At 40.8% G+C, this 22845-nt stretch overlaps 1 protein-coding gene across 2 annotated transcripts in view; it reads left to right on the forward strand.

Annotated features, from left to right (window-relative positions):
• Positions 1-5857: 5857 nt before the first annotated feature.
• LOC128685378 (pyruvate dehydrogenase protein X component) overlaps positions 5858-22845 on the forward strand; it is a 55506-nt gene continuing 38518 nt past the window's right edge. Inside the window, exons 1-3 of one of the 2 annotated variants that reach the window (XM_053771887.2) lie at positions 5858-6209; positions 11389-11544; positions 14381-14562. In XM_053771887.2, coding sequence (XP_053627862.2) covers positions 14401-14562 — 162 coding nt within the window. In that variant the 5' untranslated portion in view covers positions 5858-6209; positions 11389-11544; positions 14381-14400. The remainder of the gene's footprint in view (positions 6210-11388; positions 11545-14380; positions 14563-22845) is intronic. The other variant, XM_053771886.2, reaches the window with a different exon arrangement.

A 22845-nucleotide genomic window follows, 5' to 3' on the forward strand; every position in this document is an offset into this window, starting at 1 on the left:
AGAGCGAAACACCAACGTCAAAGACCTGGGAGTGATTATGTCGGAGGATCTCACCTTCAAGGACCATAACATTGTATCAATCGCATCTGCTAGAAAAATGACAGGATGGATAATGAGAACCTTCAAAACTAGGGAGGCCAAGCCCATGATGACACTCTTCAGGTCACTTGTTCTATCTAGGGTGGAATATTGCTGCACTCTAACAGCACCTTTCAAGGCAGGTGAAATTGCCGACCTAGAAAATGTACAGAGAACTTTCACGGCGCGCATAACGGAGATAAAACACCTCAATTACTGGGAGCGCTTGAGGTTTCTAAACCTGTATTCCCTGGAACGCAGGAGGGAGAGATACATGATTATATACACCTGGAAAATCCTAGAGGGACTAGTACCGAACTTGCACACGAAAATCACTCACTACGAAAGCAAAAGACTTGGCAGACGATGCACCATCCCCCCAATGAAAAGCAGGGGTGTCACTAGCACGTTAAGAGACCATACAATAAGTGTCAGGGGCCCGAGACTGGCAGTCTTCAAGCTGGCACTGGACAAGCACCTAAAGTCAGTTCCTGATCAGCCGGGCTGTGGCTCGTACGTTGGTTTGCGTGCAGCCAGCAGCAACAGCCTGGTTGATCAGGCGCTGATCCACCAGGAGGCCTGGTCACAGACCGGGCCGCGGGGGCGTTGACCCCCGAAAGTCTCTCCAGGTAAACTCCAGGTAAACAACAGATGGGAACATAAAAAGTCTGGGCTGAATGGTACTGCCCTTGATACTGGCCATGTAGTCAGAAACTGTAAGGCTGGAGATGATGTCCTGGTAGTCAGTAAATGGGGGGCTGATAGTGCTGTCCTGGGAGACAGTAATGGTGAAGCTGGAGGTGCTGTCCTGGGAGACAGTAATGGTGAAGCTGGAGATGCTGTCCTGGGAGACAGTAATGGGGAAGCTGGTGATGCTGTCCTGGGAGACAGTAATGGTGAAGCTGGAGATTTTGTCCAGGTAGTCGGGAATTATACGCAGGAAGGAATACATATAAATGACCTCATATGGGACAGGAGCCATAGTAGGGAAACAAGTGTAGTCAAAGATAAGATAAAACCAATATTGCAAACTAGAAATACCGCAGGAAATAGCAAACAAGAGGACTCCAATAGCAATAGTGAGGATATATTACCAAAAACAACTGGTGGGAGCTCCATTGTTGGTGCTAGGGAGGATAGAAGTAAGACAGGGAAACATGCACCAACAGGGAATACAGTCACAGAAACCCAAGGCAAACGGAAACCAAGCCTGTGCACATACTATGCACTCGGTATCTGCTGGCATGGGAAATCTGGAAAAACAGATGGGACGTGCAACTATGACCACCCTAGAAAATGCCATGCCCATATGACAACAGGAAAATGCAAACTCCCTTCCTGGAAGCTTTTTCACCCTGAACTGTGTACCTCTTCAGTACAGGAAAGACTGTGCTATAACTTAAATTGCCAGGCATACCATCTAAAGGGGACAAAAAGATACAAAACATCCAGGCCATGGGAAAACCTGGGTAGCCACAGCCACTCAAGAGGGAAAGGTTTTTTAGTGCCAGGAAGGAAAAAAAAACTGGCAGGAAATGGCAGAAATCGTACACCAAATCCAGTCATTCCTGGAGTGGAACCACAGTCGATGGCCTCCACTCCAAACCAACAGATACAGATACTAATGCCGGAAAAAAAATCCCCCCCCAGTACCAACAATACCACCAGTCCGATAACATTCTTCTTTGCAAATATACAGGGTCTAAAGCCAGCAACAAACAACGAAATACCTTTCATCCGTGGACTGCTTGCAGAGGCAAAGGCAATGTTCGCGGCTTTCACTGAGACCCACATAAAGGATCACTTGGACAACGAAATATGGATCCCAGGTTACAACCTATACAGATGTGACAGAGTGAACAGGCAAATGGGGGGGAGGGTTGGCCTGTACATTGCAGAGTCACTTGTTTGCACAGAACTGCTAAATGCCTCAAATGATGTAGTGGAAGTTTTAGCAGTAAAGGTCGAGAACCAAAACCTAGTCATTGTGGTAGTCTACAAGCCTCCGGATGCAACATCCCAGCAATTCCAGGAACAGCTGTTAAAAATTGACCACTGTCTGGAAAACCTTCCAGCTCCTGCACCCAACATCTTGCTCCTGGGGGATTTCAGCTTAAGGCACCTAAAATGGAGGAATATAGCAAATAATATTGTTGCAGTAATAACACCAGGAGGCAGCTCTGATGAAAACTCACACTCACGCGAGCTTTTAAATCTCTGCACAAAATTCAATTTAAACCAGCAAATAATAGAGCCTACTAGACTGGAGAATACACTAGACCTCATCTTCACTAACAATGATGATCTGATAAGAAATGTCACCATATCAAAAACAATATACTCAGATCACAACATAATTGAGGTTCAGTCATGTATGCGCGGAGCCCCAGACCGACATAATGAGATTAGTCACGAGGGAGCATTCACCAAATTCAACTTCAATAACAAAAACATAAAGTGGGACCAAGTAAACCAAATCCTAACCGATATAAGCTGGAGCTGGGAAGATATACTAAGCAACACAGACCCCAACTTATGCCTAGAACAGATTAACTCGGTGGCACTCGATGTATGCACAAGGCTTATTCCTCTAAGAAAAAGGAGGAGTAGATGTAAAACAGAAAGAGACAGGCGCTCCCTTTACAGGCGACGGAAAAGAATAACAGAGCGGCTAAAAGAGGTCAATATATCTGAAATGCGCAGGGAGACACTGGTCAGAGAAATAGCAAGCATCGAACTTAAGCTAAAAGAATCCTTTAGGAGTCAGGAATCGCGGGAAGAACTAAAAGCCATAAATGAAATCGAAAGAAACCCAAAGTATTTCTTCTCCTATGCCAAATCAAAATCGAGAACAACGTCCAGTATTGGGCCCCTACTTAAACAAGATGGGTCCTACACAGATGACAGCAAGGAAATGAGTGAGCTACTCAAGTCCCAATATGACTCAGTTTTTAGCAAGCCGCTAACCAGACTGAGAGTCGAAGATCAAAATGATTTTTTTATGAGAGAGCCACAAAATTTGATTAACACAAGCATATCCGATGTTATCCTGACGCCAAATGACTTCGAACAGGCGATAAATGACATGCCCATGCACTCTGCCCCAGGGCCAGACTCATGGAACTCTGTGTTCATCAAGAACTGCAAGAAGCCCCTATCACGAGCCTTTTCCATCCTATGGAGAGGGAGCATGGACACGGGGGTCGTCCCACAGTTACTAAAAACAACAGACATAGCCCCACTCCACAAAGGGGGCAGTAAAGCAACAGCAAAGAACTACAGACCAATAGCACTAACATCCCATATCATAAAAGTCTTTGAAAGGGTCCTAAGAAGCAAGATCACCACCCATCTAGAAACCCATCAGTTACACAACCCAGGGCAACATGGGTTTAGAACAGGTCGCTCCTGTCTGTCTCAACTATTGGATCACTACGACAAGGTCCTAAATGCACTAGAAGACAAAACGAATGCAGATGTAATATATACAGACTTTGCAAAAGCCTTCGACAAGTGTGACCATGGCGTAATAGAGCACAAAATGCGTGCTAAAGGAATAACAGGAAAAGTCGGTCGATGGATCTATAATTTCCTCACTAACAGAACACAGAGAGTAGTCGTCAACAGAGTAAAGTCCGAGGCAGCTACGGTGAAAAGCTCTGTTCCACAAGGCACAGTACTCGCTCCCATCTTGTTCCTCATCCTCATATCCGACATAGACAAGGATGTCAGCCACAGCACCGTGTCTTCCTTTGCAGATGACACCCGAATCTGCATGACAGTGTCTTCCATTGCAGACACTGCAAAGCTCCAGGCGGACATCAACCAAATCTTTCAGTGGGCTGCAGAAAACGATATGAAGTTCAACGATGAGAAATTTCAATTACTCAGATATGGTAAACATGAGGAAATTAAATCTTCATCAGAGTACAAAACAAATTCTGGCCACAAAATAGAGCGAAACACCAACGTCAAAGACCTGGGAGTGATCATGTCGGAGGATCTCACCTTCAACGACCATAACATTGTATCAATCGCATCTGCTAGAAAAATGACAGGATGGATAATGAGAACCTTCAAAACTAGGGAGGCCAAGCCCATGATGACACTCTTCAGGTCACTTGTTCTATCTAGGCTGGAATATTGCTGCACACTAACAGCACCTTTCAAGGCAGGTGAAATTGCCGACCTAGAAAATGTACAGAGAACTTTCACAGCGCGCATAACGGAGATAAAACACCTCAATTATTGGGAGCGCTTGAGGTTCCTAAACCTGTATTCCCTGGAACGCAGGAGGGAGAGATACATGATTATATACACCTGGAAAATCCTAGAGGGACTAGTACCGAACTTGCACACGAAAATCACTCACTACGAAAGCAAAAGACTTGGCAGACGATGCACCATCCCCCCAATGAAAAGCAGGGGTGTCACTAGCACGTTAAGAGACCATACAATAAGTGTCAGGGGCCCGAGACTGTTCAACTGCCTCCCAGCACACATAAGGGGGATTACCAACAGACCCCTGGCAGTCTTCAAGCTGGCACTGGACAAGCACCTAAAGTCAGTTCCTGATCAGCCGGGCTGTGGCTCGTACGTTGGTTTGCGTGCAGCCAGCAGCAACAGCCTGGTTGATCAGGCTCTGATCCACCAGGAGGCCTGGTCACAGACCGGGCCGTGGGGGCGTTGACCCCCGGAACTCTCTCCAGGTAAACTCCAGGTAAAAGCTAACCTATGACACTGAGCTTGACTCTATCATCATTACTGATTCTATGTCATCATTGAAGGCTCTTGGCTCATATAATGACTCCAACAACATGCTCATTGGGGAAGCCAGGTATAGATACTCAAAAATTAGGGACAAAGGAATTAATGTACAATTGCTATGGATCCCATCACACATTGGATTACTCCTTCATGATAAAGTTGATATGTTAGCCAAGAAGAGTATCCAGAAGGAGAACGTAGAATATAACTTTGGTATAACTGTGTCTAGCATTAGGAATAATATTAGGAGAGAAGTAAATAATGAAGATGATTGTTATAGGAATGCAGTTAGAAGCCTGAGTAGATCTATAACCCACTATGATAACATGAACGTAGATAAGTATGTTTATGGAGCAACTTGCAATGTGAACAGACTGACTGATGTTGTAGTGGCCAGGCTTAGGCTTGGTTACAAGTACTTCTGGCAGTTTGGGAGACACACAGATGATGATCAAACTAAATGTAAATTATGTGATCAGGCATATGGTCACTCTCTTGAACACTATGTGCTTAATTGTCCACTTATTGAGGAATACAGAGACAGACAGTATAATAACCTATGTGACATGTCAAGATATCTTATTAATGAAAATAAGATACCAGATATACTAAGCAAATTTCCTAAATTTGCTTGTAACAGATAAGTGAACTATAGATATGTAGATATAAATCCATATGTATTCCTGTTAACCCTTTGGGGCCTAGTTCCTAGGCCTTTTGTGTATCCACATGCTCTCGCGCTACCGTCCACAGGATGGATATGGGGTGCACAATAAACTAGCCACTTCGGTGGCAAAATCTCTTAGTTAATCTTAAGTTAATTTTAAGCCAGCCCGTAATGCTATGCATATAAGTGGCTTTGGCATGCTGCTCTTACCTGTATTTTTTGTACCTCTGTATGTATGCTTAAAAATTACTAAATGCCTTCCACATCCCCCCCCCCCAGGCGCTGTATAATCCTCCGGGTTTAGCGCTTCCCCTTGATTATAATAATAACTAACTGCACTATGAAAGCTGTCAGTGGCCCTTAAATCCCCCAACAAAGCTTGAAGTTGGAGATAGCTTCAATCTTTACTTACAAAGGAACTTTTGTTCGTTTTCTTTCATCGCTCAGCTTTGGGCAACAAATCTTCCTCGTAGCATCGAGAAGTCGGGCTCCATACGGTTTATGCTGTTAGTGGCCCTGATAAACCCAACAAAGAAGAACTTGGGGAGTGAGTCACTGAGAGGAGACAAGATGGCAGCCATGGCCAGGACTGGTGTGTGGTGGTTCTCTCACAACCTCCACCGCATCAACCTCCATCAGGCACTCAAGCTAAACTCAACCTACTCTGCCTTCCTCCACAACTCTGCTGCTCTCAATGGTAGGTGTGTGCGAGGTCGGGTGCCTTATTTGGCTTTGTTGGATCACAACAGTCGCCTAAGTTTTCACCGTGGTGTGGTGATGGACTCTTGATCCAAGGAATTAGTGCAACCATTTCCTCTTAACTAAATCAAATCTGATTACCGCCCATTCCCCAGATAGTGTAACCTTTGTTGTACATGTAGAAATAAATATTAATAGTAGAAGTAGTAGTACTAGTAATAGTACTGTACTAGTACCAGTACTATTAGCACCAGTACTACTGGTACAAGTAGTACCAGTATGTTAAGTAAAAGGACACAAGTGCAACTAATGTGACATTATTATTGTGACAACGTTTCGCACTCCAGGAGCTTTGTCAAGCCGTTACAAACAGTACATGGACACACAGGGTATATATAGTCTGAGTGTGGTGCAATACTAGTGGTAGTAGTAGTAGTAGTAATAGTAGTAGTGATATAAGTTGTAGTAGTAGTAGTAATACAATATGGTAGAACAATTAACTTGCACATGAGTAAAAGGATATAAAAGCTATTACTTGGGAAATGTTGCAGCGAGGAGAAGGCTGGAGGCAGTGGAGATGTCATGTCTGAGGGCAATGTGTGGTGTGAATATAATGCAGAGAATTCGTAGTTTGGAAGTTAGGAGGAGGTGCGGGATTACCAAAACTGTTGTCCAGAGGGCTGAGGAAGGGTTGTTGAGGTGGTTCGGACATGTAGAGAGAATGGAGCGAAACAGAATGACTTCAAGAGTGTATCAGTCTGTAGTGGAAGGAAGGCGGGGTAGGGGTCGGCCTAGGAAGGGTTGGAGGGAGGGGGTAAAGGAGGTTTTGTGTGCGAGGGGCTTGGACTTCCAGCAGGCATGCGTGAGCGTGTTTGATAGGAGTGAATGGAGACAAATGGTTTTTAATACTTGACGTGCTGTTGGAGTGTGAGCAAAGTAACATTTATGAAGGGATTCAGGGAAACCGGCAGGCCGGACTTGAGTCCTGGAGATGGGAAGTACAGTGCCTGCACTCTGAAGGAGGGGTGTTAATGTTGCAGTTTAAAAACTGTAGTGTAAAGCACACTTCTGGCAAGACAGTGATGGAGTGAATGATGGTGAAAGTTTTTCTTTTTCGGGCCACCCTGCCTTGGTGGGAATCGGCCGGTGTGATAATAAAAAAAAAAAAAAAAAAAAAAAAAAAAAAAAAAAAAAATACTTGGGAAACATAAAAATAGATTAGACAGATATTTTTATTGGAGGCTGGATAGAGGCAGCCTGTTTCAATGTTCATTCTCTGTAATGTGCTTGTGTAGTAATAACAGGAGAGACTATGTGATGGCAGGGTTTACTGTTTTCAGGAGGATTCTTGCTAAGACTTCAGAGATGGGGAAACTGCCTTTGTTTTGTTTAATCGTATTAGAAACTGCGATTAGTGATGATTCAAGGCACTTGTGTCTGCAGAAATTAGTTTCTTTGATCACTAATTGGACATCCCTGAATTTCATGAGATGATTGGTGGAATTTCGGTGTTGTATGCAGGCGTTGTTCAACTTGTCATTCCTACATGCATAAATGTGTTCATTGAGGCGAGTGTCAAGGTCTCTTGCTGTTTCACCCATCAGTGCCACGCTGAGAGATTTCAACTTAAGACACCTAAAATGGAGGAATGTAGCAAATAATGTTTTAGCAGAGATAATCCCAGGAGGCAGCTCAGATGAAAATTCACACACACGAGCTGTTAAATCTGCACTAAATTCACCTTAAACCTTATCTTCACTAACAGTGATAATCTGATATGGAATATGATTAGTATGTCAAAGACAATACACTAAGATCACAACATAAAAGAGTATGTATTACACCTCACTCTAAGCCTATATACATACCCTCTGTGTCCATATATTGTTTGTAATGGTTTGACAAAGCTCCTGGAGAGCGAAATATTGCCACAATAAAAATGTCACATTAGTTGCATTTGTGTCCTTTTACTTTACATATTGTCGGTAATTCTACCAACATTATTACAACATAAAAGAGGTACACGTGTATATGCGCATGACCTCAGACTAACAAAATGTGATGGGTCATGAGGGTGCCTTCACCAACTTCACCTTCAATAACAAAAACATATGGTGAGATCAAGTCAACCATGTTCTAAATGAAACAAGCTGGGAAGATATCCTAAACAACATGGATCCAAACCACTGCCTAGAAAGAATTAACTCTGTAGCACTCGAGGTATGATCAAGACTTATTCCTTTAAGTAAAAAGAAGAGAAGGTATAAACTAGAAAAAGAGAGATGCTCCCTATACAGGCAAAGGCAAAGAATCACAAAGCTGCTGAAAGGGGCAGTACAAAGAGAGGCACTGGCCAGAGAAATATCAAATGTTGAACTTAAGCTTAAGGAATCTTACAGATTTTTAGATTAGATTTTGCCACCGAAGTGGCTAGTTTATTGTGCACCCCATATCCATCCTGTGGACGGTAGCACGAGAGCATATGGATACAGAAAAGGCCTAGGAACTAGGCCCCAATCTTACAGGAGACAAAAAATCAGGAAGAATTAAAAAACATAAATGAAATTGAAAGACACCCAGAATATTTCTTTTCTTATGCAAAAATCTAAGGCAAAAACAGCATCCAGTATTGGACCCCTTCTTAGACGAGATGGACTTGCACAGATAACAGCAAGTGGTAGTAGTAGTAGTCATTGTCCTCATCCTCATCCTCGTCCTCGTCCTCCTCCACCTTCTCCTCCTCATACTCAGGTTGTTATAGCCACGAAAAAAAGCATGGGTGTAATGAGTACACTAAGGGAAAACACTAAATATAAGAGGCCCAAGAATTTTCAACAGGGATTCTTGGTCTAAGGAATTAGAGATGACAGCAAGAATTATGTTTTCTCCAGTCCAACACCAGAGAAAATGTGTACACTAGTACAGTGGAACCCCGGTTTTCATCCTTAATCCGTTCCAGAAAGTCAGTCGAAATCCGAAATGGATGAAAACCGAAGTAATATTTCCCATAACAAATAATGTATATCCAATTAATCCTTTCCAGACACCCAAAAATATTAACAAAAAATACATTTTGTAGGGAATAACTATAGTTTTACATACAGAAAGCAATGAGAAATAAATATAAATGACTAATTTTAATGGATAAATGAACATTTAAATCACTATTACATACCTTTATTGAAGACTCTTGTGGGCATATGGAAGACAAGGAGGGGAGAGGGAGGAGAAGTTATTTTTGGAAGGGGAGTCCCCTTCCATAAGGACTTCAGGTATCAAAGCCCTGTCCAGGGTTACTTCCCTTCTTTGTCTTTTACTGGCACTTGGACCACCTTGAGAGTCACTGGACCCCTGTGGCACAAAAAATCTGTCCAGAGAGTTCTGTTTCTGGTCTCTCTTAAGATTTGCCTAAAATGGGACAAGGCATTGTCATTGAACATGTCGCAGACATGGCTTGCAACAGTTTTGTTAGGGTGATAATTCTCCACAAAACTTTGCACCTCACTCCACTTTGCACACATCCTTAATCACTGAAGAAGGCACATTCTCCTCTCTTTCTCCTCATCTGAAGCAATTTCCTCAGCTGTTATCTGTTGCTGTTCCAGTTGAAGGTCTTGCAGCTCTTCAATGGTTAGCTCTTCCCTGTGGTCCTCCACCAACTCTTCCACATCCTCGCCACTCACATCCAACCCCATGGACTTCCCCAAAGACACAATACATTCCACAATAGGCGTAGGGGCGTCAGGGTCAGCCTCAAACCCTTCAAAATCCTTTTCCTGGACACATTCTGGCCACAGTTTTCTCCAAGTAGAATTCATCATCCTGGAAGTCACTTCCTGCCTAACCTTATCTATAAGGCTTATGCACTTAAGGATATTTAAGTGATTCCTCCAGAACTCTCTTAGGGTCAATTCAGTGTCCGAGGTCACTTCAAAGCACCTTCGAAAATTTGCTTTGGTGTAGAGTTTTTTAAAGTTTGAAGTGACCTACTGGTCCATGGACTGGATGAGAGGGGTGGTATTAACCCTTTCAGGGTTGACAGGCCCTCTCAGAGACTTGTTCTCAGGGTCGCCAAATTTTCAAAAAAAAAAAAAATATTTTTTCTTATGAAAGGATAGAGAATCTTTTCCCGATCATATTGACACCAAAAGTATGAAATTTGATGGAAAACTTACGGAATTATGCTCTTGCGAAGTTAGCGGTCTTGACGATGTTTACGCATTAGCTATTTTGCCCACTTTGAGCCCTATTTTCGGCCAAGTCCAGTGTACTAGTCGACAAAAATCATAACTATTTCGCTAGAACTCCATTCTTTCTATCGAATGAGCACAAGAAACCGCCCATTTACCGAATTCAACTATCCAATACAGTGGTCAGAATTTAGCAATTTTGCCAATTTCACACAAATTTCAAAAGATGCCAATTTCCGAATAGGGTCCAGAATAAACAAGAAAGACATTCCTGGCACTAAAATAACATTTCCTCTGTTCATTAGTCACGTCCCCATGCCCCTCTTACATTCTTTTGCTTTCCACTTTGAATTTTTATTCTCACAAAAAATAGAAGATTTACTGTTATGCAGACTACTGCATTAGTGTAGAAATGGTATAAATAATATCAGCGCACTTGTGAAAGAATATTAGACTCACCAGTTGATGTGTATTGGATGCTTGGCATGATTTGTTTACTTTTGAACTTTGGTAGAAATCACACATTTCTTCTACTTTGAGCTCAATTTCAAGGTACTTTTCATTGTAAAACCAGTCAAAATCATCTCAATTTCTGTAATACATAGCAGTGTATGTATAGAGAACCTAGGATAACCCAGAAAAGTCAAAGTGACTTATTTGTTTTAATGTTATCTTTGCACCATTTATAACATTTCTGGTATATTTTTAAATATTTACGTATACAGTAGTGTACTGTATATTATAATCAAAAGAATAGAGGAAGTCAGCTCTGATATACATTATTTAGGTATGCATACTGGTCAGAGAGCCTGTCATAAGTCCAAGTCGTTGGTAAACGAGTACATTGTCTAAGTGAGGAGTAGCTGTATACGTAGTAGTATAAGAAAATACCTCAGCATCTCCTTTCTGCATCACTGAGAGCCTTCTTTTTCTTGGAGAAGGAGGGTGAGAGGGGTTTACTGGAATTTACCTTGAGTTTCTTTGCAGAGGTCAGTGCCCAGTTCCAAACCAAGCCACCTGGTTGCTGGTCTTATCAATCAAGCTGTTAGTGCCTGAAGTCCACAGTCTGTGTATGCACCACAACGCAATTGATCGGGGAACAGTTTTGAGGAAGCTGTCAAGTTCTTTCTTGAAAACATTTAGGTAGGGTGTTGAGTCATGGTTCCATAACACAGAGTTTGCTCCGTGTACTCACCACTCCTTTCCTTTTCATTGGAGGTATCCTGCTAAGGCTCTTGTGTTCATAAGTAGTAATTTCAGTGTCCAGGTTGGGGACCAATCTTCCCATTATCTTCCAGTAGATTATGTATCTTTCTCACCTACATTCTAAGGAGCACAGTTCTAGGGACTTCAAACACACTTAGTAATTTAGGTGCTCTTGAAGTCCCAAGAACAGGAAACTGGAAAGTAGCTCTTGAAATACATAAGACCATGACCTGCTTGGTGATTAAACCATTACATACTATCATAGTGGTGCTGGATGTCAGCTTATAAATAACTGCTAGCTTATTGGTGCTAAATACTAGTCTTTATTAAAACCCTTTATCAGGTAAGGGGACATGTATGGTCCCCTACCTCAAAGGGTTCCAGAGTCCAAACTGGACACATGAAGTTATTGAAATTGCTTTTAATCGATAGGGAAACTCTTTATCCTCCTCAAGTAACCCATCAGATAGTCCCGACTCCTTCCCAAGGGGAGTGAAGAGATGAGATGTGTAACTGTAGTTACAGTCTTGGGAGTGGGCGGTTCTCTTTGCTCGTATGTTGGAATATGAATGTTTGGATTCACTTTCAACAGTTAATATAAGGTCTTAGAATGAGCCAGTCTATATTAAACTAGAAGTACACAGAAATCTCTCCTGTGCATGTGTGTGTGCATGCACACACTTGCCCAATAAAGGGTTGTAAGCATCAGCTCACTTACTGGAGATAAAAGCAAAGGATTGCTTTTATATGTTCTAGGATTACACTTTGAGAAAGCCAGTGACATCATATGGAGAATTACTGTTCTCTGTTGTCCCTGGTTCTTGAGACTGCAGTGCCGCCTATTCAACATGTGTCTTTAATTAGATAGTGACTTCTCAATATTTTCACTCCTACTACAGTGGAACCTCAGCTTATGAGTGCCCCACCATACGAGTTTTTCAGGATACGAGCAGTCGCTCGGTCGATTTTTTGTTTCTGGATACTGGCAAAAATTCAGGGTGTGAGCTTCCCCCTCAAACAACTTTTTTTAGACCTCCAGATCTTACAAAAGTAAAAGTGAATATATAATTGTAGTTCATTGTCATGATATATTGTTGTTTTTACTGCTTAACACTATAACTGCAACAGAAATAATAGTATTTCTTACCTTAAATTGTGGGTGCTGGTGTTTGTCAATGATTGTGAAGAGAGTGGAGAGTTATGCTCTGGCCCTACTGGGCCACAGGTGGATGGTAGAGGTTCTGGTACCGAAATTGATGGTTGTACTGGAGTGTGCATAAATTCTGTAATGGATTTCTATTCTGTTTTACTCTGCAGTACATTGTACAACTGATGGTAAGGCATCAGCTGCTCTAGACACCGTTTCAGGGTCCTCTTCAGTGAAAAAGTCTTACTTTAAGTCATTCAGTAAGTCAGTCAGTAAGCCAGTCAGTAAGTCAAGTCAGTAAGTAAGTCAGTCAGTAAGTCAAGTCAGTAATAACATAAGAACATAAGAAAGGAGGAACACTGCAGCAGGCTTGTTGGCCCATACTAGGCAGGTCCTTTACAATTCATCCCACTAACAAAACATTTGCCCAACCCAATTTCCAATGCTATCCAAGAAATAAGCTCTGATGTGAAAGTCTCACTCAAATCCAACCCCTCCCACTCATGTACTTATCCAACCTAAATTTGAAACTACCCAAAGTCCTAGCCTCAATAACCCAACTAGGTAGACTGTTCCACTCATCAACTACCCTATTTCCAAACCAATACTTTCCTATGTCCTTTCTAAATCTAAACTTATCTAATTTAAATCCATTAGTCATTCAGCAACACTGGTATGCCTACTGGGTGTCATGATTGCTTGGCAGATACAATATATGGTAATTAAAAGATCAAAACACAATTCACAAACACAGCTAGCTTGTAGGAGAAAAGTGGAACTGAACACGTAAGCTGGGATGGTGGTGTCAGGGGATGGCGGGAGGTCTTCCCCGCTGACCCACAACAAAGCGGCCACTTGAGGTAGGGAATGGCCGCCACCGCTTGTCACATAATGACATATTTTATTCATTCTAGAGTATATATCAGGTTTCTGTGTTATTTATATTGTTTATTATGTCATATTACATGACCGTCTGCCCGAAATGCCTAGCCATGCTAGGCGTTCTAGTGGTACACTATGTAATCATTATTTAACTACATGTAAACCACACAACAACCAAATTCTGTAAATTCAACATTGTAATCTTTATAGAGAATAAACTTTGAATTTGAATTTGAATTATGATAGATAAATAAGCTGTAGATTGATATTAGTGTCAAATTCCTGCCTCCTTGGAGCAGGAATTCTGCTGGAATTGATTAATGGCATTTCAATTAATTTAAATGAGGAAAATTGACTCAGCATACAAGCAGATCGGGATATGAGCAAGGTCAAGGAACAGATTAAACTCGTAAGCCGAGGTTCCACTGTATTTCCTTAATTTTATCTTTTAGGACATTTTTTGGTGTTCAGATTTGTTTCCACCTTTTTTAACTTTTTTTCATCGTTAGGAATGTCATGTTACATTAACAGATACCTGGTACATAAAATAGTATAAGGTATTCTTTTTTCTGGTATTAATTTATTTTTATTTAGAAGTTTTGAGTTGTCAAGGCACTCTGGATGCATGTCAGTTATAAATACAGTATAGTATCTTTCCAAATTGTAAGTGATACAATTTTGTTCTTTTATCTACTAATCTGACATTTTAATAATTGTGGAAATTATGTTAAGTTTTCTCCACAGTGCAGGGATTGCCAATCAAAATGCCCTCACTTTCTCCCACCATGATGGAGGGAACCATAATCAAATGGCTGAAGATGGAAGGAGACCCTATTCAACCTGGAGATGTATTATGTGACATTCAGACTGATAAAGCAGTTGTTTCTTTAGAAACAGAGGAAGAAGGCATCTTAGCCAAAATTTTGGTATGTTTAGTAAATACATGTATACTCTCTGACCTATTTAAAGGTTTGTGTAATATTTATTGTCATGCATACTGGGTACAGGTACTCTCTCTCTATCTAGCCCAAGACATACAAATCCAGAAATCATTAAAAACCATATTTTTTTAAATGCAGTATTTCATTTGAAATTTGCCCCTCAAATCAGAAAGCAATCTTCCTTGGACCAAGACCAAGAATGTTCTCTGTTCATTGTTTTTCCTATTTTTTTACCTCATTGTATACTAATGCCAGAGCAGCCTGCAGATAGCACTATGGCTAGTAGTGTAACAAGACAACATTTTTCATACAGTACTGTATACTGCTCATAAAAGTGAAGCTGCTGGAAAACTTGTGATGGGTTCTTCATGAAAAGTTAAATAAGAAGTACCCTGTATCAAGTGTGTTTGGAAATATTCAGTGGCTCTAGGTGCCTGCAAACCATACCACTTAAGCTTCAGATCAATTAACAGACGTGTAGTATAATTTTAAAGAAGCAGAAGAATCAAATTATGAAGAATAAAAGAAATCACAGTACCATGGCTGGAACAATTCACTAAAAACCTACGCTTAGGAGAGGAGCCTTATGATGACATTTCAGTCGATCCTAGACTTTTGTAAAGTCACAACCATAATGTTCCTTTCCTAAGTGCAGGATCTTGGTGAGTGGATCTGATTATGTAGTGTATTGATGTAAAGTCTATAAAAATATGTTTAAGTATATTTTGTCTGTGTTTGATCTGCCTTTCCAGAAGTGCATGGGCATCTCAATTCAAACCACCCACAGAACTTCATCATTTGCCTAACCAGTTTTTCTGAATTCTTGCTCACACTCAGTATGTTATATCCCAAAAAATCACTCTTACATTATTGGCCATCTTCCAACAATTAGGGTGACTCCCCCCAAAAAAAGAAATGCTTTCACTATCATCCATTCAATACACAAATAACCTGCACGTAGAAGAGAGGAGCTTACAACGACATTTCGGTCCGACTTGGACCATTTACAAAGTCGCACTAACGAAACTTCAGAACACCCGTAACTTAGCCTGATTCCTCCTTTTTCTTCTTCTCCCTCTTCCCCTTTCCTCTTTCCTTTTTCTCCTTTGGGTTGTCTTCTACCTTGTGTGTTTGTTCCTTCTTTATTTATTTATTTATTTTTCCCCCCTCTTTGTTCTTGCTCTTACCCTCTGTGGGTACCTAGCTTCCTTGCAGTTCTCCTCTTAGTATTTGACAGGCTCCTCCTTCTTACTACCTTCCCCACAACTACTACCTTCTACCTCCACTACTACTACCACCTCCTGCCTATATATACCTCTCCTCCTCTCCTTTTCGTTAGTGTGACTTTGTAAATGGTCCAAGTCGGACCGGAACATTGTCAAAAGCTCCTCTCTTCTATGTGCTGGTTATTTGTGTATCTTTCCAGTCACGGTATTGTGCCTTTTTTTGTTATCCATTCAATAATAGTCTTACCAGAAGTATGCTGAGATCACAATTCAGATAACCTTCTGAATTGCAACTTCACCTCTCCTTCAGCATGCAGGCACTACCCTTCCCATCTCTGACCAATCACTGTTCCTTAATCCCTTTTAAAATGTTACCTTGATGACACTACAACAGCACATCCATTAAAAACCACTTGTCTCCACTCAGATCTAACATGCTCACACAAGCCTGCTGGGTGCTCAAGCCCCTTGCACTTGCTCTCCTTTGTCCCCCTCCTTTCAACCATTCCTAGGATAACCCCCTTACCCCTCCTAACTTTCTCCCTAGATTTATACACCCTCATGGTCTTCTAGTTTCTGTGCTCCAAATGTTCCATATAATATTCATACCACACTTAGCTCTCAAACATGATATCTCCATTACCTCTAGCCTCATCCTTTGCTGCAGTGTTCAACACCCATGCTGTAACCCATATAAAAGTGTTGGTACCACAATTTTCTGGTATATTCTCCCCCTCCCCCCCTTTTTTTTGGCCTCCGTAGATTAACTTTTTTCTTTCCGCAAGTGCCTCAATACACCACAGACCTTTTTTCTTTTCATCTGTTCTGTCATCCGCTTTGTCTTTCATAGACCCACCTGCCGACATGTCTGTTTCCAAATCTCTAAATATACTCAGTTTCTTTATTGGAATTTATTTTCTCAACCTGAATTAAGTTTTATTTATTCTCTGTGTCCTACATACACTAAACATGCCCATGCATACCTTGCTTGTGGACAACAGACATGCTGCTGTTGGATTTTACAAACTTTCTGTGCCATGTTTTGTTGACATGTGCAGAGATAGTGAGCAAGGGAATTAAAAGAAAGGAAGGAGAGAGGTAAAAGATGGAGAATGAAAGGAAGGCAAGAGAAGTAAAGGAGGGAGGGCATTCTATTCATATTTCAGATTCAGAATAATCCAGTGTAGCATCATTAACCCTTAAACGGTCCAAACAGATCGACATTCAAATTCGTAGTGCTACAAAAGTAGATCTACTTTCTTTTACATATTTTCAAATATAACAAAAAAAATAGATAAAAGTTTTTTTTACACGTTTTCAGATGTAAAACAAAAAAGATCTACATTCTTTTACATACTTTCAGATGTTGAAAAAACACATACACCTACCATCCGACTTACGACCTGCTCGGCTTACGACCACTCGACTTACGACTGTGTTTTTTATGCCAAATTTCTGGGAAACAAACAACTATTTGTGTTGTACACAGTGTTTATCCTAAACTGTACAGTATAAAATACAGTACTAACAACATAAAAAGTAAAGCAAAACATGAAATACCAAAATAAAACAATAAAATAAAGTCATTACAAAAATGTTTTGTTGATACTCAGTAGTAAAGTTTGACTTACGACCATATCGACTTATGACCGGTTTCTCGGAACCGAACTCAGTCGTAAGTCGGATGGTAGGTGTATATACATTTGGACCGTTTAAGGGTTAAGTTCAAAAGTAGGGAAGACACTTGTTATCAATACTGACATGAGATTAAAGTGTTCAATACACAACCTACACATAGGAGAGGGGAGCTTACGACAACGTTTCGGTCTAACTTGGGCCATTTACAAGCATTGTCGTAAGATCCCCTCTCCTATGTGCAGGTTATTTGTGTATTGTTCCAGTCACGGTATTGTGCCTTTTTGTTATTTAAAGTGTTCAGGTCACATGAATTGCCTGGCTTGGTGCTGCTAATATTTGATTTTGGCATCATGTACATTGCTCTAAGTGTTAAAATTGCATGAGGTAGGTTGGTTGTTGAGTTGTGGATTGCAGCAGTTCCCACATTCAGCATATATCCAAGAAAATTTCCAAATCAGTAGGGATCCTTTCCAGGATACGGCACTGTGTATCCCAAATACCTGAGTGGGTGTGGGTGGGTGGGTGTGAGCTGGACCTGACTAGCTTGTGCTGCTGGGTCTGGTGCCGTGCTCCTTGAGTGGGTGGGTCATTGGGCTAATCCAGGGGGGAGGGTCCTTGGGCTAATCCGGGGGTGGGGTCATTGGGCTAATCCGGGGGGGGGGGGGGATGGACCTGCTCCACATGGGTCATTAGGCCTGTTGCAGTGTTCCTTCTTTCTTATGTTCTTAACCCTTTGAGGGTTTCGGACGTACTAGTACGTCTTACGCGCAGGGGTTTTTGACGTACTAGTACGCATAAATTCTAGCGCCGTCAAATCTCGTGGGAAAAGGCTGGTAGGCCTCCATATGAAAGAATGGGTCTATGTGGTCAGTGTGCACAGTATAAAAAAAATCCTGCAGCACAGTGCATAATGAGAAAAAAAAACTCACCGTTTTTTTGGCATAAAACAGCGACTTTGCTCTGTATTTTCGTATGGTATTTATTGTTGTATTCTAGTTTTCTTGGTCTCATTTTATAGAATTGAATGCATATCACAGAAATTGAGATGATTGTCACTGGTTTTACAATGAAAAGTACCTTGAAATTGAGCTCAAAGTAGGAGAAATGTTCGATTTTTACCAAAGTTCAAAAGTAAACAAATCATGCCAAGCGTCCAATACACGTCAACTGGTGAGTCTAACATTCTTTTGCAAGTGCGCCAATATGATTTATATCATTTTTTACACTAATGCAGTAGTCTGCATAACAGTAAATCTTCTATTTTTCGTGAGAATAAAAATTCAAAGTGGAAAGCAAAAGAATGTAAGAGGGGCCTTGAGACGTGACTAATGAACAGAAGAAATGTCATTTTAGTGCCAGGAATGTATTTCTTATTTGTTCTGGACCCTATTCGGAAATTGGCATTTTTTGAAATTTGTGTGAAATTGGCAAAATTGCTAAATTCTGACCACTGTATTGGATAGTTGAAAATGGTAAATGGGTGGTTTCTTGCACTCATTCAATAGAAAAAATGTAGTTCTAGCGAAATATTCATGTTTTTTGTCAACTAGTACAGAGGAATTGGCCGAAAATGGGGCTCAAATTGGGCAAAATCGCCGATGCATAAACATCGTAGTGACCGCTAACTTCGCGAGAGCATAATTCCGTAAGTTTTCCATCAAATCACATAATTTTCGTGTCATCATGATCGGGAAAAGATTCTCTATCTTTTCATAAGAAAAAATAATTTTTTTTTTTTAAATTTGGCCGACCCTGAGAACGAGTTTCTGAGAGGGCCTGTCAACCCTCAAAGGGTTAAATGAAACTCCTTACCCTATACCATTCTTTAATAAATAACAAAAAAGACACAATACCGTGACTGGAACGATACACAAATAACCCGCACATAAAAGAGAGAAGCTTATGACGACGTTTCGGTCCAACTTGGACCATTGACAAAGTCACACTAACCAGAAGTGGAGCAGGACGGCTATATATAGGCAGGAAGAGGTGGTGGTAGTAGTAGTAGTAGTACAAGAATGGTATGTAATACCGACAAGATGAAATTAAGACACATGCGCAACACCCGGGCATCCCTATCGTAGACGTTTCGCCATCCAGCCAGCCACCATTCTTTAATATATCCCTACCTCACCTATGGTATTTGTGCCTGGGCATCAGCCATAGCCAACCATCTCAAACCTTTAATAAACCAACAAAAAGCTGCTGTGTGGATGATTACCAGCTCCTGTGCTAAACAGCACACCCTACCTCTTTTCAAAGGCCTGAGCCTACTAAATATATGAGACATACACTCATATTATTGTACCTACTGTATATACAGAACATTAAACTCCAGTATAAACCCTCCGCTTAAATTTCTCTCCTTGATAGCTACAACAGAACACACAGTCACAATACAAGGCACAAGGCACTCTTCGACCTCCCTCGTATCAGTCTCACACTATGCAAAAATGCAGTGCACGTAAAGGGCACAAATATCTGGAGTTCACTACCTGAACAGGTAAAGGATCTCCTGTCTGCATACAAATTTAGGACTTTGCTTAAAAATCATCTCATCTCTCAGTACTAACCAAAACAACCTCTAATCAGTTTGAAGCAACTCTCCCAAATATTATATTATATGACCTCTAGTCTATTAAAGCACCTGCCAATCCATAAAATATTACTGTTTGTAACCATTAATTGTAATATTGTTTTTATTATTTGTAACTTCAGGATAATTATTCTTATAAACCTCCTCCATGATTGCCTCACACTAATTTTTTTTTTTTTTTTTTTCAAAAAGTCGGTCGTCCCCCACCGAGGCAGGGTGACCCAAAATATAAGATAAAATAAAGGTTTATTAAAAAGTTCCACTCTTATCTTGTCTAGACTTAAGTAGTTATTATGTACTAGGATTAGTCTGCCTGAAATGTCTCAACATGGTAGTGGCTTTCTTTGTACTTAACAACTCAAAATTATAATTACACATTAACCTTTGCAAAGAAATAAAATCTTTATTCTCTCTTCTTTTCTCTAAGTGGAATGCAAATCTTACTGCTGGGGCTTTGGGGTCAATATCAGACAAATTCAACCTCTTGTTTGTATTCTCTAAAACAGACATCTTTTGCTACCACATTATCTGTACAGAGAACAAGACCTGTGTCATAGAGTAACATGCTTTATTTCCCTCCCCTCCTTCCTCCCTCAGACCTGCAAAATCCTGAAATTGGATTCTGTCTGTCTTTCTCCCAAGGTGCATGATTTGAGGGATTGTACTGTACCTGTACAAGATTTAATTTTATTTTACCCTGAATTTCTTTATAAAAATGTGTTACAGAAATGTATCTCTTATTCAGAGTAATTCATGTTGACCAAGTTACAAGAATATTCCAAATACTGTACAGTAATAGAAATTAGCCACCTCTCTTATTTTGACAGAAAATACAGAATGAGAGTAATTTTCCAGATTGAAATTCAGAACTCATAGTAAAAAAAATATGTACAACATTTCAGAGATTCTAAATTAAAATTTATTTTCTACTTTGGAAAAATTCTGAGTAATAAAGCTATGAATAAGAGATGTTACTGTGGTACTTCTTTCTCTCCACAGGCACCAATTTGTAGCAGACACAGAATTCACATCATTTTGTGTTTGACTTTGACTCTGAAATATAGAGTTTTGGAAGTAGAAAATTAATTGGTGATTTTTTTTGCAGCTGGATTTTTGTGTTTTGAAGATGGTGATTCTAGATCATTTATAGTGAACCTGTTTGAAGTACAAAGCCAGCTGGCAGCTAATCTTCAATCTGACGTGTCAGACATCATACCTTCTCAGAAAACAGTAAGGCCCCACTATTTACTGGGGGTGAATTACTGAGACCCCTTTCACTACAGTATATATATCTGCGACATACTGTGACTAGTTTCGAGGTGCTTTCTATCCCTGCAGCTTAAACTGAAGTTATACTTCTTTGTTGACTGCCTGGTTGCCTGCCTGTTGACTGCCTGGTATGGAAAGAATGAAGAGCTCAAAAGGAACACTATACATGTATACAAAACTCAAGAGAGTCATCAAATAGAACGAAAGGAACACGTAAAAGACCTGGGAATAGTTATGTCGGCTTACCTTTCTTTTAAGGACCATAACAAGACAAAGATCACGACAGCCAGGAAGATGACAGGGTGGGTATTGTGAACTTTCAAAACAAGGGAAATATTGCTGATGGTAACACACCTCAAATCGCTAGTGCTCCCTCATTTAGAATATTGCTCAGTGCTGACGGCCCCATTCAAAACAGGAGAAATATCTGAGCTGGAACAAACACAGAGATCGTTTACTGCTCACATTGAGCCAGTAAAACACCTAAATTACTGGGAACGCCTTCAAGTCTTGAACACGTATTCACCGGAGCAGAGGAGAGAGAGATGCATGATAATATACATGTATACCTGGAAAGTACTTGAGGGCCTGGTCCTAAATCTGCACACTGCCATAACATACTGGAGTGAGATACGGGAGGAAATGCAAAATAAACCCAGTGAAGAGCAGGGGTGTAGTGGGCACAATAAGGGAACGCTGTGTCAGCATTCATGGCCCTGGACTTTTCAACATCTTACCAGAAGATATCAGGAAACTGAACAAGTATCTTCACCAGGTCCAGCAGCAACAGCCTGGTTGACCAGGCAAGCACCAGACAAGCCTGGCCCATGGCCAGGCTCAGAGAGTAGATAAACTCTCGAAACTCTTCAAAGGTAAGGCATATCAAAGGTGCCAGATCAACCAGGCTGTGGCGGATATGTGGGGCAGCGGGCCTCCGGCAGCAACAACCTGGTTGACCAGGCAAGCACCGGACAAGCCTGGCCCGTGGCTGGGCTCTGAGAGTAGTGAAACTCTCGAAACTTCAAAGGTATATCAAAGGTAGGTCAACCAAGTTGTTGCTTCTAGCAACCTCCTGTCCTAACCCAGCTCTGGCAGTATTTATTTATTTATTTATTTATTTCTAGTATCATTGGCACTTGTGGGAGACTTCTCTCCCATCTAAGCATTGTACTGTACATAAATTCATTCATGATTATCTCATCGTGAGTGCCCAGTCTGGCCTTCTCTGTTGTGGGACTTATCGGGTTGTCATTACCAAACAGCACATCTTGATAAATTATCCTGTGTATCTTCAGATGGGACATCTTTATTTCCAACATCTCTTGAGCCCTGCTGTGCTCACACAGTCCTCCTCTCTGAAAGTGCCACATTTAATACAGATGTTGTCTATTTTATTATTTGGTTTGAGATTGGCAGAGAGCATGAATAGTGTCAGGGAATGCCTTCCACCTGATCAGAAATATGGAAAAATAAATAATGAATAACTTAGAGTAATAAGAACAATACAAATATTAAAAAGTTCTATTTTATTATTAACGC

This window comes from Cherax quadricarinatus, chromosome 8 (genome assembly GCF_038502225.1).
Source record: "Cherax quadricarinatus isolate ZL_2023a chromosome 8, ASM3850222v1, whole genome shotgun sequence".
Classification (NCBI taxonomy): Eukaryota; Metazoa; Arthropoda; class Malacostraca; order Decapoda; family Parastacidae; genus Cherax; species Cherax quadricarinatus.